The 14,950-nt window shown below is 42.3% G+C and overlaps 1 protein-coding gene across 1 annotated transcript in view; it reads left to right on the forward strand.

Moving 5' to 3' along the window:
• Positions 1-1,487: 1,487 nt before the first annotated feature.
• The window catches only part of Synpr (synaptoporin), a 272,123-nt gene continuing 258,660 nt past the window's right edge, over positions 1,488-14,950 (forward strand). The window contains exons 1-2 of the mRNA XM_048354876.1: positions 1,488-1,505; positions 1,635-1,700. Of these exons, the coding sequence (XP_048210833.1) occupies positions 1,488-1,505; positions 1,635-1,700 (84 nt within the window). The remainder of the gene's footprint in view (positions 1,506-1,634; positions 1,701-14,950) is intronic.

The following is a 14,950-nucleotide window of genomic DNA, read 5'->3' on the forward strand; positions in this document are numbered from 1 at the left end:
AGCTGTGTTGCTGGGAGACCACTTCATACATGGAATCAAGTCCAAAGGGAAGAGAAAAAAGGGTCCTACCAGCTGCGTAGGGTGAGGCTAAGAGCCATCTTGGCCCAATTTCCTCTTCCCTGTTCTCTTCTTTTTCTGATTCCTTTAAAAATTCACTTGTAGCTTCACTACCTGCTACCTGTAGGACCTTTAATCAGGCCATTTCCCTTAACTACACCTCGATTTCCTCATCTCTAGAGTAGAAAGAATAGGACCACTAGCCATAGAGTTTTGTGACTATTTAATGAATGGCTGTTTATAAATCTCTACACTCAGTTCTGAGCTTACAGAAAGGACCCGGTGGTTGTTTTCATTCTGTGATACGTAAGATTAGATCAACAAAGTGTGGGAGGGGGGGGCATGCGGGGGAATCTTTCACTAAATTCCAAGAAAAGAATGAGTCGTTTTGGAGGGGAGACTCAGAGTTCCTGTTAAGATTATTGGGGAGAGAGGAGCTCCATTTGGCTCCTGAGCAAAAGACCTCAGAAGATGTAGGCTTTTGAAAGGTCCGTGAATTTTAACGTCTTGGCTAATCCAGCCTCAGTCACCTGCTTTGTAATTGTAAAATGGATGGAACAATTTGCACCTAGCCTCACATGTGGCCATGAGAAGGGTCAATCAGCCTGGTACATGGTCTCTTAATCCAAGATTAATTGGTCTCCTCAATGGTGTCCTCTGTGTTTTCTCCTCTGGTAGTGGTTGATGGCAGTGGAGGGGGCGCATCTGCCATCCGAGCATCTTTGTCCACAGACCCCCATTGCAACTTCCTCCTCACCTCTACCTCCTGCTTCCCCGCAGGCTGAAGCAGTGATGTCCATGAAGCAGTGAAGCCCGCCAGCACCTCCTGGGCTCTGCCTGGCCCCTTGTTAAAACAGTTCCATGAAGGCTGTTAGGAAGGAATGAAGGAGTCACAAATGAACAGTCGATGTCTTTGGGGTTCATGCATGCTCCTTGTCACCTGTGTGCTCTGTTGGGTTTGGCTGCTGTGTTGTGTGTTGTTTTTCTCCTTGCTGAGGAGACCAGCCTGCGCTCCCTAGCCAACAGCCCCAAAGTTTCCCCGGAGCCCGGGCGCTGAGGGCGGGTGCGCGCGGCAGAGCCTGGACCAATGCCTGCATGGCCCACCTCCTCGCCCTCCCTTCGGAGCGCGCGGCGGGCCAATAGCAGTCTCCCGTCGGCGTCCGGGGCGCGCCCCTCCTCTGTTGCCGCGCCCCTCCGCCCGCTCTTCCTCGCCCTGGGCAGGCTCCGCTGGCCGCCCCGGCGCGCGCTGGCTACCCGGAGCGCCCCGCCAAGCGCAGCCAAGCATCACTCCTCGCTTTAGCAAGCTGGCGCTGGGCAGCCGGCGCCCCCAAGCCCTCACCGTCTCCAGGCTGGGCCCCCAGCTTTGCTGCTCCCGAAGAGCCCTGACAACTTCATTTTGAAAGGGAATCGTTGGGCGAGAAGACGGAGCTATGGACCCTGTGAGTCAGGTAGGATGGCCCTGGGCAAGGAGGCAGTGGGCGCTGGAATTTGGGTAGGTGGGGAGGGGGGTGTAGGGGACCCCACAACCCCTTTGCTCACGCTTTTTGCTTTCTCTCTCTGATCTCTTCCATCCAAAGCTGGCCTCCGCAGGTAGCTTCCGGGCGCTGAAGGAGCCTCTCGCCTTCCTGCGAGCCCTGGAATTGGTGAGTATGGAGGTTTGCCTGGGGACGGGGTCTCCGAGGTCAGCAGAGGAGATGAGGTCAACTGGGGTCATTGCGCGCGGGTTTTTCAGAAGCCTGATATTCAGCACCACCTCTCATCAATCCTGCCCAGTCCCTAGGTGCCATTCTGGGGTGGCGAAGAGGGATTGAGGGACTGCTTAGAAGCAGGAGTGGGGATACATTTTTGCAGGAGCTTGGCGTGGTGTTGTCTCCTCACAAACGCCCAAGGGTTGTTCCAAGAAACCCGGGGTCCCGGGGACGAGAGCAAGAGATGCTGTTGCAGGAGGCGCACCTGGACTTGTGCAGGTGGGCAGACAGGAGAGGAGGGACGCTGGGTTAGCTGGGTAGCTGGGAAGACTTGACCAAGCAGGGAAAGTTGGGTCAGCACTGGGGCTGGGTTCCAGTGCTGGGCTGGGAGTTCCAGCTCGATGGAGACTAGAAAGATACTGGTCTTTTCCCTTCCCTATTTTAATTTCTCTGCTCTGCCCACTCCTCCAGGCCTTTTCTCTGCTCCCCCCACCCCACTCCCCCCCCCAGCCCACCAGTCTTCTTTGTGCTCTGGGCTGTAGGAAATTACATTCCTTTTCCGTTTTGACCCTTGTTTAATAAAATCCTCCCCCACCATCCTGGACAAAGAGTAAGGCAGAGAAGCTGTTAATGGAGAGGTCACAGAGCCATCAGTGTTGTTGGTTGGATGATGCTGATCCAGAGTGAAATCTGCAGGTCACACATTTCCTCTTGCTGGGAGCTCTGAAAGGCAAGTGAACCTATCTGAACAGTAAGTTCAATGCCGTCATGTAGCATTAATCACAGGCCCTAACACTGACTAGCTGGGAAGTTATGTAAGAGCCTGCTCTGTGCTCCCAGACCTTAGCTCCAAGGGCTTCTATCTGGCTTCCAATGCACAAGTGTGGTACGTGTTTACATGCATGATCGAGAACATAATTACAGTGGGATAATCACATTTAGTGAACACCTTCTTTGTAGTTAGGTCTACAAATGCCCTTGTGCATCAAGGCAGCTTTGGAAAGTTCAAACTACAGGTTCTGACCTTGTAATTTGGTTCTGGAAAATGGTCAGGTTATACAGGCGTACTGTGGAATTTTGGTTTAGTCCATTACTGTGTGTGTAAAATCTTGTGATTACTCTATTTGGTTTTTGTTTTATCTATACAGGTAAGTTAAACAAAGTAATCTATACTCACAGTTTATGAAACTTCGACTTAGCTTTGTAAGAATTCTTTCTGTAATTCATTTAACCATTCAATATTTCCTAGAAAGGAGTGGCTTCCTTCCTTCCTTCCTTCCTCCCTCCCTCCCCCCTCCCTCCCTCTCTCTCTTTCTCTCTCTCTCTCTCCTGTGTGTGTGTGTGTGTGTGTGTGTGAGAGAGAGAGAGAGAGAGAGAGAGAGAGAGAGAGAGAGAGAGAGGACTGGGGCTTGAATTCAGGGCCTGGTCACTGTCCTTCAGCTTTTTCACTTAAGGTCGGCACTTTACCACTTGAGCCACAGCTCTACTTCCAGCTTTTTCGTTGTTTATTGGAGATAAGAGTCTCATGGTCTCCCTGCTGGTTGACTTAGGACTGCCATCTTCAAATCTCAGCCTCCTGAGTAGCTAGGATTATAGATGTGAGCCACTGGCACCTGGCAAGAGTGGCTTTTTTTTCTTTTGGATCAAAAGAATCTCTGAATTGTCAAGCTGTTTTCTCAAATCCAAGTTCAAAGGCCTCACCTGGCCTCTGATTATCTCACATTATCCCTTCCTCGAACTAACACTCTGTGTCAATTAACATCATTTATGCCACTACTTAGCATACAGATCTTACTAGTATATTTCAAAATGTGCATGTTCAAGTTACATATTTGGGAGTCTTGTTTATTGTTTTTATGAGGCAAGGTTGTGCTAGGTAGCCCAGACTGGTTTCAATGTCATGATCCTCCTGCCTCAGCCTCTTGAGTATTGGGGTTCTAGGCATGTATCACCATGCTAGGCTAAATCACAGATTTCTAGTCACAAAATCAGAATATTGAGAAGATAGGTACTCATGAGTCTGCGTTTTAAGCAAGCTCCCTGGATTAATCTTATGTACATCAATACTAACTACACCCCACTTCGAGCCGTAACAAATGCTCTAAAACTCAAAAGCACTTTTTTACCCCTGTGTCCTCTCTATTTCTCTTTATGCAGCTTAGAATTACATCAATGCCTCCAAACCTAGGAATGATATGTATTTTGTGGTAGTGGGAATTGAACTCAGGCCCTGGTGTTGTCAGGACAAGCACTCTGACACTTAAGCAACACCTCTCACCCTTTTTGCAATGGTTATTTTCAAGGTAAGGTCTCACTTTATTCCCTGGCTAGCCGAGGCTACAATCCTCCTACTTGTGCTTGCCTGGGGATGGCAGGCACGTGCCACCACACCCAGCCATTGGTTGGGATAAAGTCTCAATAATTTACATCTCAGAGTGAGTCTCTAACCTTGATCCTTCAATCTTAGCTTCCCAAGTAGTTAGAATTCCAGGCTTGAGGCACTTCACTTGGTTGAAGGTGTCTGTCTTTTACCTCAGTTTCAATGTTAGTTCTTCCATGAAGAGTTCTCTCTATCTACTCCCCCTTTTCCTCTATCCCAAACCAAATGATTCACCCCATTCTTTGGGCTCTCATTTCTTATTCGTATCCTCATTCATTCATTTTTTTATACTTGGGAAGCTATCACATTTTATTATATTGTATTATAGTTTCCACCCTTGGTTTGTGTATGTGTGGGGATGGTGGTCCCTCATAGTGTTTGTTAATAGTATAAGTAAGTGATGATGTAAATTTGTAATAGCAAGCACTTCAAACACTCTGGTTTTTCTGTTTCTGTGGATGCTTTACAAAGCAGTGGTAAGTGGTAATAGTCTCCAAAGTCTTCAAACTACAATCCATTTCAGCAGCTATGCTGTAGAACTCAAAGTGCCTATAAACATGCTGGAAGATTCAGTGTCTGTGAGAGCCCACTGTCTGGTTCATAGAGGACATTGCTCACCATTCTTACAGGGCATAAATTTGATTCCATCTCTTCAACTCCTGACAGAGAAGGGCAATAATTCCATTCACAAAGGCCCCACCTGAGTGAGAAATCATCTCCCAAAGGCCATTCCACATGAAATTGTCACTTTGGGGCTTAGTTTTCACCAAATAAATGTTGGAGAGGCAGAAATATTCTAACCAAGGAAATATATTTGAGGATATTTAGTGAAACCTTGTCTGTAGTGGATGAATTGAGAACAGTTAGCAACTTCATTATAGAGAAATAACTAAAAGTAAAATTCATACATACCCTGAAATACTATTCTGCCACTAAAAAGAATAAATTAGGCTAGGCATGATGGGGCTGAACTATCATCTCAGCTACTTGAGAGGCAGAGATTGGGAGCATTGAGGTTTAAAGCCAGCTTAGGCAGAGATTCCTCCCATCTTAGCAAATAAACTGAATGCAACCACAAATGCCTATAATACAGTTTGAGAAGTATAAAGAGAAAGATTGAAGTCCTGGGCTACACAAACAATGAAAGGTCCTATCTGAAGAATAAGTTTGAAAAGCAAAGTGAGAACAAGTTGGGGTTCAAGTGCCAGAGCACACGAATTCAAGGCCTCTAACAAGCGTAGGTCCTGAATTCAAACCCTAGTACTGACAAAAAGAAAGAAAAAGAAAGTAACTTTAACATGAATTGACCCAGAGATTACTACATGTAAGATCAAATTAAGTAAGAACGTGAGTTTTGGGGCTGGGGATATAGCCTAGTGGCAAGAGTGCCTGCCTCGGATACACGAGGCCCTAGGTTCGATTCCCCAGCACCACATATACAGAAAACCGCCAGAAGTGGCGCTGTGGCTCAAGTGGCAGAGTGCTAGCCTTGAGCGGGAAGAAGCCAGGGACAGTGCTCAGGCCCTGAGTCCAAGGTCCAGGACTGGCCAAAAAAAAAAAAAAAAAAAAAAGAACGTGAGTTTTATTCTTTTGTGTCATAAAACAGTTAAAGGAAGAAAACAAGATTCATTCTCTTCATCAAGTGAAGGATATATTCAACCAACCAAGTGTCCAAGTGTTGTACAGAGTGCAGGTGACTTTTTGAAAATGACAAAAACATTTTTGTGTGTATGTTTTGTGGAATTTGCATGAGAATATAGGAAAGTGGAGATGTACATCATTGGATTAAAGAACAACTGATTTTTTTTTCAAATCACAGTGTGATTTGTGTATGGTGGGTTGAGTGCAAGAGAGGGAAAAGAAGAACTGTGGTACACAGGCAGCTCATCTATAGTTGTGCGTATGTGTGGTTCTTAAAATAACTCATATTTTACATTACTCCCATGGATGGACCATATAAACTGATATTCCCTCCAAAGGCATCCTCTGCTTTTGAACGTCCAGCCTCTGGGAGGATCTGTACTTTATGTATTCTTTCCTTGGGAAGGGTTGGATACAGTAGATTTAAAATCTTAATAACATATGAGAGTCGAGCCTGAGGGAAAAGCTTTAGCCAATTTCAAAGACATTTCAGGCAAAACTTCCACATGTTTAAGCTCTACTTAAACGAGGTCAGGGGCTTTTCACTTTCCTTGGGGTCAAAATAGACACTGGTTGCAACATTGAGCTTGGTGGTTCATTTCATTTATTCCCTGGTAATAAAATAAAATAGATCCTGCAAATCTTTGATACTATCATTTGGAAATGGTAAAACAAAAATCCATTCTGAAAAACTATTGATGTGGTTCTGTCTTCTGATCATTCATATTTTGCAAATAGGTCTTTGAGTTTATCTATCTATCTATCTATCTATCTATAAATCTATTTCTATGTATCTATCTGTCTTTAGAAGGTTCTAGATTTGTACCTGTGGGTTTATGTGAACTAGACAATGAAAGATCCAACTAATTCAGGACCATATGGATGAGGTTGGAAGAACATGAGAAAGCCTAGCCAATCTTTCCTACCTCTAGCTTTGCCATATTTGCTTGGCTTCCAGAGTCCTCTGACACAGCTCTGCAGCTTTAGATTCTGATCTTACAGAGCAACTTTGGAGTTCACTTACCTCATTTTCCTAATTCTCATTCTTTGACATCCATCCCTAGTTTTGCTATAAACTGCTTCTATTGTAACTCTTGAAATTCACATTTCCATTCTGTCTTTTCCTTCTGTATCTCTGCTTTCCCAAGGAGGTTAGCTAATCCAGTGTGTCCGCTGCTGCATTCATAGTCCAGTTCAATTAAATGAAGGCACTAACATGCCTAACATCTCCATTCTTGAACCTAATTTCTGAGCTGTGTTGTCCAGACAAACACCATATTTCTTGCTTGGTATTAATTGGCTTACAGATCCCAAGGTAAAGCACTTCAACATAGTGCAGTAAAATATTAGGCACTCATTTAAACTTTTTTTTTTTTTTGGCCAGTCCTGGGGCTTGGACTCAGGGCCTGAGCACTGTCCCTGGCTTCTTCTTGCTCAAGGCTAGCACTCTGCCGCTTGAGCCACAGCGCCCCTTCCGGCCATTTTCTGTATATGTGGTACTGGGGAATCGAACCCAGGGCCTCATGTATACGAGGCAAGCGCTCTTGCCACTAGGCCATATCCCCAGCCCCGTCATTTAAACTTTTAATGAGAAAAGTGCTAACAGCTATGTTCCTCCTGTAGGTTTAAATGAGGTTCTACGGTTACAATGTTTTGTCATATTTTCACATTAGATGAAACTCTACCCTTTGCCCACAAACCTCAGAGATGTTAACCAATTGGTCAAGAACAACCTGTAGGAAACATCAAAGCCAAGATCTAGCAATCTCATGTCAAACCATATTCCCTTAAATGTTCTCCTTGTTTGCTAGAGCTGCGTAGTAGGCACTTGCTCCATTTTATCCCTACAATCATCAAAGAAACTTCAACTGACTCCGTGGTGCTTATCTCACTCATTTAAGTATGCATTTGGGATCTTCTTTGGAAATGTCAGGGGATATCTGCATTTAGAGATACATTCAATAACATAGATTGTCTTTGTTTCTATTTGTTAACAATTAGCCAAGGTATGGTAAGTTTCATTTTAAAACAAAACACATCTTTTCATTTAAAATATGTAGGAAAGGACCTTGATCATAAAGTTAATAACTGAGCGCAGTGCTAGTGGTTTATGCCTGCAATCCTAACTATGTAAGAGGCTGAGATCTGAGATCAGAGTTTGATGCTACCCCAGGCAGAAAATTTCCCAAGACTCTTATTTTCCAATTATCCGGAAAAAAAAGAAGCCAGAAGTGGTGATGTGGCTAGAATGGTAGAATGCCAACCTTAAGCAAAAAAAACCTAAGCAAGGGCAGAAGGCCCTCAGCTAAAATGAAAGGAAATAATTTAATAAAAGGAAATAATTTAATCTTATTGTATGACAATTTTTTTTCTTCTTTGTTATAAAGAATATGTATACAGCTCCTTTTTTTCTCCTTTAAATATAAAAAGACAAGGAGTTCTAACATACAACACTGAAAGTATGAGCAGACACATGCCATTGAGGAGCTGAAGTAATTTAAAGCTACATTAATGTGGATTTAATTATATAACCTTTTAGTCTTTTTGTTACAGACCAAAATTGTATGCTACTTGGACATGAATCAATACATGCCCAATAAAAGAGCAAGTCCTCAGCATGCTAGAGGATGCAACGCCTAGTACTTTTAAGACAACTGGTATTTGGCCCCATCGTATTAAAAACAGAAAGACAAGGATCAAACATTTCTTATGGACTTGGATCCTGATGTCATTCTTTATTAGCATAGTTACCTTGGGTAAGTTTATTTAGCTAATGAGGCTTCACTGTTCTCTTTTATAAGATAGAGGCAATGGCAGTTTCTACGTGAGAGGATTACTATAGTAAATATATGACTTTACACTGTTCCTGAGCTATAATAAATGGGCGATAAATGATTATTGAAAGTTATGAAGATGGGGATGATAATGGCTGTAGTGATTATGAGGAAGAGAAGGAGAGTAGAAGCAGAAATCCACCAGAGAGTAATTTAGAACATTCTGGTTCACTTACTGCACGGTGGAGACTTGGAAAGACTCCATAGTAGGAAATCTCTGTTCCCATTTTCTTATACCTCTTTTGAGTCCCTCTGTCTCTCTACTCTGGGTAGAGGAGGGTCCTCACGTTCCTAAACTTATTTTTATCATAGCTATAAATGGCTTCTCAGAGACCTTCTCTTTGGTACATTCACACTTTAGAGAAGATCCCAGAGAGACTGGTGTTGAAACTGCAGGAGAGGATTTACTGTGGGCAAATGGCAGGCACTTGGCCGTGATTATTGTTCCTGTGAGATGTGGAATTCCCTTGCTCTTTCTCAAATCTTAGTTCATAGGCAACTATTTATGTGTCCAATTCAATTCTCCAGGGTGTAGATGAAGGTCCTCATATCACTATGGGCACTTACTAACCAGGTTCTCCTGGCCCATTGGAATCTTCCCAGTAGGAACAGGGAAATGACCCTAGCCTCAATCTCAAGTAAAAACATCATCTTCTTCTCCCTTCTTGAGAGGACACATCCCTTATTGTCCCATGTGGGAGGCCAGAGGGAAAGAAGTCATGTGTCAGTAAAAAAAAATTCCTAAAACATCTCAAAGGAAACATGTACAGAACCAGAAATGCTTTTTTTCCCCCAACCTAAGTGACTTTGGGCAGTAGAAATAGGGTAAGGTCTAGTGTGTACGAGCCTATTGGGAGTTGTCTGCATGGCTGACTCTCCTCCTTCCATCCTCCATACTTCTCCCTCCATCCTCTACCCTTTACCCTCTGACCTCTACCCTCTTTCCTCCATCCTTCTTCCTCCACCCTCTACCTTGCATCCTCTGTCCTCTATACTCCATCCTCCATCCTTTGGAATCCATGAGCAAAGTTGAACTGCTGACTATATAACTCCTCAATCATCCAAACTTGCAGAATGGGAGGAAGTACTCCTCATAGTTTTCTTTTTTTTTTTTTTTGGCCAGTCCTGGGCCGTGAACTCAGGGCCTGAGCACTGTCCCTGGCTTCTTTTTTGCTCAAGGCTAGCACTCTACCACTTGAGCCACAGCGCCACTTCTGGCCATTTTCTGTATATGTGGTGCTGAGGAATCGAACCCAGGGCCTCATGTATACGAGGCAAGCACTCTTGCCACTAGGCCATATTCCCAGCCCCCTCCTCATAGTTTTAATTCTTCTATCAAAAGCCTATTTCCTATTCTGTACACGTTTCACAGCTTTGGAATGCTTTGAGGGACTGGTGATGGTTTCTTGCTGGTCAGATGATCTTCTGCACATGGCAGTTTCTCTCCCTTATCCAAGCTTGTCTGTCACTACATGAAGAGGTCCTGCTGAGTGAGGTCAGTCTCTCAGTGGATCCTAGAGCATACTGGCCAACATGTGTTTCCATTCCAGTTCCTCAATCAGATCAAATCTTCCCTGAGGGCAGAATCATGTTTGTCTCATTCATACACCACATTCTGAGTGCTGGGTACATACAAGTGTTAACAACATCTAGGATCCACAAATTATTAGGTAAAGGAAGTGAGGGAAGGAGGAAAAAGGAGGTACAGAATGAAGAATGGATGGATGAATTCTAGAGAACATATCAGATGTCATCTCACTTTCCCTTTATGGAATCCACCAAGAGAATCTATGAGGACTCAAACATAAAAAATTGTTTGCTGTTATTCTTGGTTGTGGAATTACATTGCCTGAATGACTTGTCAAGGAAAGAGGACAAAGAAATACATCATGTATAATCATAAAGGAGACCTGTTAGAGATACAAAAAGCAAGGACTGAAATCATCCAAGCCTTTCTATTTCAGGACTCAAGGCAATGAATACTAGGTGTGTTTTATAGCAAAGTGCTACCATTACTGTTTTGGCCACCCTGTGTCCCCTTCCAACTCCCCATATACTCTTTACACAATTCTCATCTGATACCCTCGGAGAAAGAATGCGATTATTTCAGCTAATCATCATTCTAGTTTGGACACAACTATCAGCCTCAGGCCATATCCTCAATCAATAAGTCAGCCAATGAACTAGCTGTTCAGTAGTCAAATCCTACCCTGCAACTTGTGCCCTGAATAAAAAGACTCCTGAGATTGAAAACATTCTATTTTAGATTATTCTTTACATTAGAGTACTGGCACAGACAATTCTGCAAGTCATAGGCATGGCAGGCTGAGTGTTCAAACACCATTACTGAAAGGAAAAAAAAGTGAACAAACATTCCTTCCACACTCATATAGAACATATTTGCTCATACATTGCAGGGATCAACTCAGCTATGACCATTCATATTAGAAGATTCCACTCATTACTAATTATTATTAATGTGGGAGAAAGCAGAGTACTCACAGAAGGGTTGATGGTTCATTTTGTGTAGTGAATGTCTGCCTGAGAAAGAGGAAAGAACTTGCTTAATGGACAAAAACATTGTGTAAACCATGGCAGGCAGCATAGGCTTGAAGGAGTATGGGTTTGGAATGGGCCACCTGCTAGAATTGTGCACATGGTCTTCTTTCCAGCCCCAGATGCTGAGCAGATTGCATAAGATTCTCAGGGATCTGTGGGCATCAAATAAGAATCGTGAGAGTCACATCTTTTGGTTGTTTGTAAGAAGCGAGACAATGTTAGGAAAACCTCTGTTAGTATCTGATCCATACTTTGACTTACTAACTGTAACTGATGAGGGGGTTGATGATGATGATTTAAAAATATGATTATCAGTCCCCCAAATTTCTAGGTCTGTGTAACCATCAGGTTTTCTCAATAGTATATTACTATATTGCTTTCCGTTTCTGTCATTTCTGCATTGGGAACTTTTCTTTCTCTTCTTCTTCCTCCAGTGTATAAGCAGGATGGCTGCTTTTCCTACATGCCTCCCTTTATTTAGGATATTCCCATCTGGTCTGAAGGAATAGTTGGGATTGATTATCAGTTCCTCGCCTGATAAGTCAATCACTTTGATCACCTCAACATCTCTGGGCCTTTCATGATTTTTTTTTTTTTTTTTTTGCCAGTCCTGGGCCTTGGACTCAGGGCCTGAGCACTGTCCCTGGCTTCTTTTTGCTCAAGGCTAGCACTCTGCCACTTGAGCCACAGCGCCGCTTCTGGCCGTTTTCTGTATATGTGGTGCTGGGGAATCGAACCTAGGGCCTCATGTATCTGAGGCAGGCACTCTTGCCACTAGGCCATATCCCCAGCCCGCCTTTCATGATTTTAAGAGCTGACATAGTGGTAATTAGTAGACAAAAGTACTGTATTCATAAAGTGGAATGACGTTTTCCAAGTCTGATGACACATAGAAAATATTCAACTCATGCTGACTTTCCTTCTCCCCTACCCCCCACCCCCCACCCCAATATCATTCCCTGCAAAAGTCTGGAAAGCAGACTTCTCTAGATGTGTTCTCCATGTGTGTGCCATGTGTCACTGGCACTAAAGGTGTTAAAGAGCTAGTCTCTGTAACTGGAATGAGTTCGAGGGGGACAGTATACCTAGGCAGGTGTGGGTGGCAAGGAAACAATGATTCAACTTGGAGGTCTAGTTCTCTGTCAGTGTCTTAACCCATTGTAGCTCCAGGCTCATTGGTCTGTAGGCTTTGGCAAGGTGGGCATGTCCTTGTGAAACTGTTTTCTGAAGGGAATAACATACTTTCTTATTTTCAAAAAGGACAAAGATCCCTTACGTATTAAAAGCTATAAATTAGAAATCTCTTACTATCACTTCATTATTTATTTGGGGGGGATTGACTTGCAAATATTTTTAATTTAATTTTGTTGTCAAGGTGATATACAGAGGGGTTACAGTTACATATACAAGATAATGGGTACATTTCTTCTCAGACTTGTCACCCTTTCCCTCATTTTTCTCCCACCATCCCTTCCCTTCCCCCTATGATCCCCCCAGTTGTACAGTTAATTTCCAACTTATTGACTTATTGTTAATTTTCCAACTTATTGTGAATATCACTGTTGGGTTGGTTCACCCGTTATCCTTTGTCTCACTGTTTTGCTGTTCCAATGACCTCGTAAGGTATATAAACCCAAAACCACACAGTGATGACTGAAGAAGGATTCTAACTCTGTCTGACCTCCTGCCTCTCCTGCAGGCCACGTTGTAGAGCATACAAAGTGATTGTGTTTGAGAGCAGGTGGTGATTGTTTGGGATAATGTCTTGGAATTATTTTTATATACAGATAGCATGCTCATGAATTAAAATCACAAAGATAAGCAAAAATTAGTAAATTGAAAATTAAAAGTATCTAGTGTTCATCTTCTGAGAGATTACTAAGCTTACTTTTTTAAAGTTTATACTTTCAAACATTTTGGTATGCAAGTATCTTTTCTTTTTCTATAGAAATGATGTACTAGTTTTCCAGGGCTGAATTCCACAGCAAACCATAGACATGTAATACCTAAGGATGTTGTTGTCAATGAAGGGCTGCAGTGACAGGCTACCACAATGGTGGTCCTATCAATTAGATCACAAGTGGGAATGTATCAGTCATCACTTCTGAAAGTAAACCCTGTCATGGTTCCACAACAACACATTTCTTTTTTTTTTTAATTTTTTTTTTCAAATTTTTATTATCAAACTGATGTACAGCTCTGATGTGTTCTAACAACACATTTCTCCCCACCATTAAGCCCTATGTGACTGTATCATAAACCCGGTTGTTTAAACAACACAAATGTATTGTCTCACATTTCTAGAGCTAGACTAGGTCAAGGATCCAGGTGTAGGTAGTAAATTTCTTCTGAAAGTCATAAGGAAGAACCTCTTTTGTACCTTTTCCTAGTACCTGGTTGTTTGCTGATAATCTTTAGTACTCTTTGGTTTATAAATGATATATCACTCCAGTCTTTTCATGTGGTTCTCATACATTCTCTCCCTCTCTTTCTCTGCCTCTCTCTCTCTCTCTGTCTCTGTCTCTCTGTCTCTCTCTCCCTTTCTCCTTTCCTTCCCCCAAAGGAGGGAACTCATAGTGAACTAGGGATCTACTACCTATAGAACCCAAGTATGACCTCATTCTAACTAATTACATCTGCACAACCCAATTTCTAAATAAGATTACATTCTTAAACACAAGTCAGGACTTCCACATATGAAACTTCAGGAGAGGAGGTAAAATTCATCTCATTATGAAGGAGTCCTTGAAATAGATACTAATTTGCCACTTACTTTTCTCACCAATATATCATGAATTATATTTCAATTCTACTAGATAAAATACCTTTCTCCATAATTGTGAATGCTACATATTATTATACCATATGCCTCTTTTAGAGACTGTTCAATCTCAAATTTAGAACATTGTCAAAGCATATTTTACTATTCTTAAAGCTTGGCAGGAACTCATCCTTAAATATAAATGGTTACTGTGACTCTGTTATTATTCACTTAATTTCCCAGGGAGGACTTCTGGCTTCAAAAGTTATACACTTGGCGGGGGTGGGGGGTAGGGGTGGAGGTATTTCAAAGAATTCTGAAGTTCACCTCCTCCCCCCCACCGCCCCCCTCCCTGTGAATGTTGTATCAGATGGGGCATGGTTTTCGTAGAAATGAAGTCGCAATTGGATTTGTGCTTCTTTTGAAGATGGATATGTCTCATCTTGATGATTTAGATTCTGGTTTTGTTTTGAAAATATGTTAATAAACAGAAAGGCTTTATGAAGCAATAGCAAAGATTACCAAACACTGTTCACGTGAACTTTCGTATCAGCTTTATCTTAAACTTTCCAGGCCATTGTACTACTCTGAAAAAAAAAGGTCTTTTTAAAAAATTGTTGTTGTTATTTCTGAGGGGGTCAGTTGTCTGTTCTAGAAGTGCTGGTGCTTGTACCTAGGGCTTTTCTTGCGCTAGATAAGTCCTTTACTATTGAGCTACATTCGCAACTGTGTATGACTCTAGTATTTGGAAATTATTTGGATAATTATACTCTGCCTTGAGCCAAGAAATATACACAGTCTTTGTTTCTCTGAATGAATGTATGGAAATAGATGAAAAAATAAAATTTCAAGGGTAATCACCATAAACTACAAATCCTTCAGGGTGGAAATAATCTTACAATATAATTTAACTGTTCTCTTTGTATTTTATTCTAGTGCATAGTAAATTTATTTATCTGAAGTAACATTATTTTACTTCTAATATTACTCAGAAGCATGAGTCTACATTCAATATCTTTTGAGTCTGTAT

The sequence above is a fragment of the Perognathus longimembris genome, chromosome 10 (assembly GCF_023159225.1).
Source record: "Perognathus longimembris pacificus isolate PPM17 chromosome 10, ASM2315922v1, whole genome shotgun sequence".
In the NCBI taxonomy this organism is placed as follows: domain Eukaryota; kingdom Metazoa; phylum Chordata; class Mammalia; order Rodentia; family Heteromyidae; genus Perognathus; species Perognathus longimembris.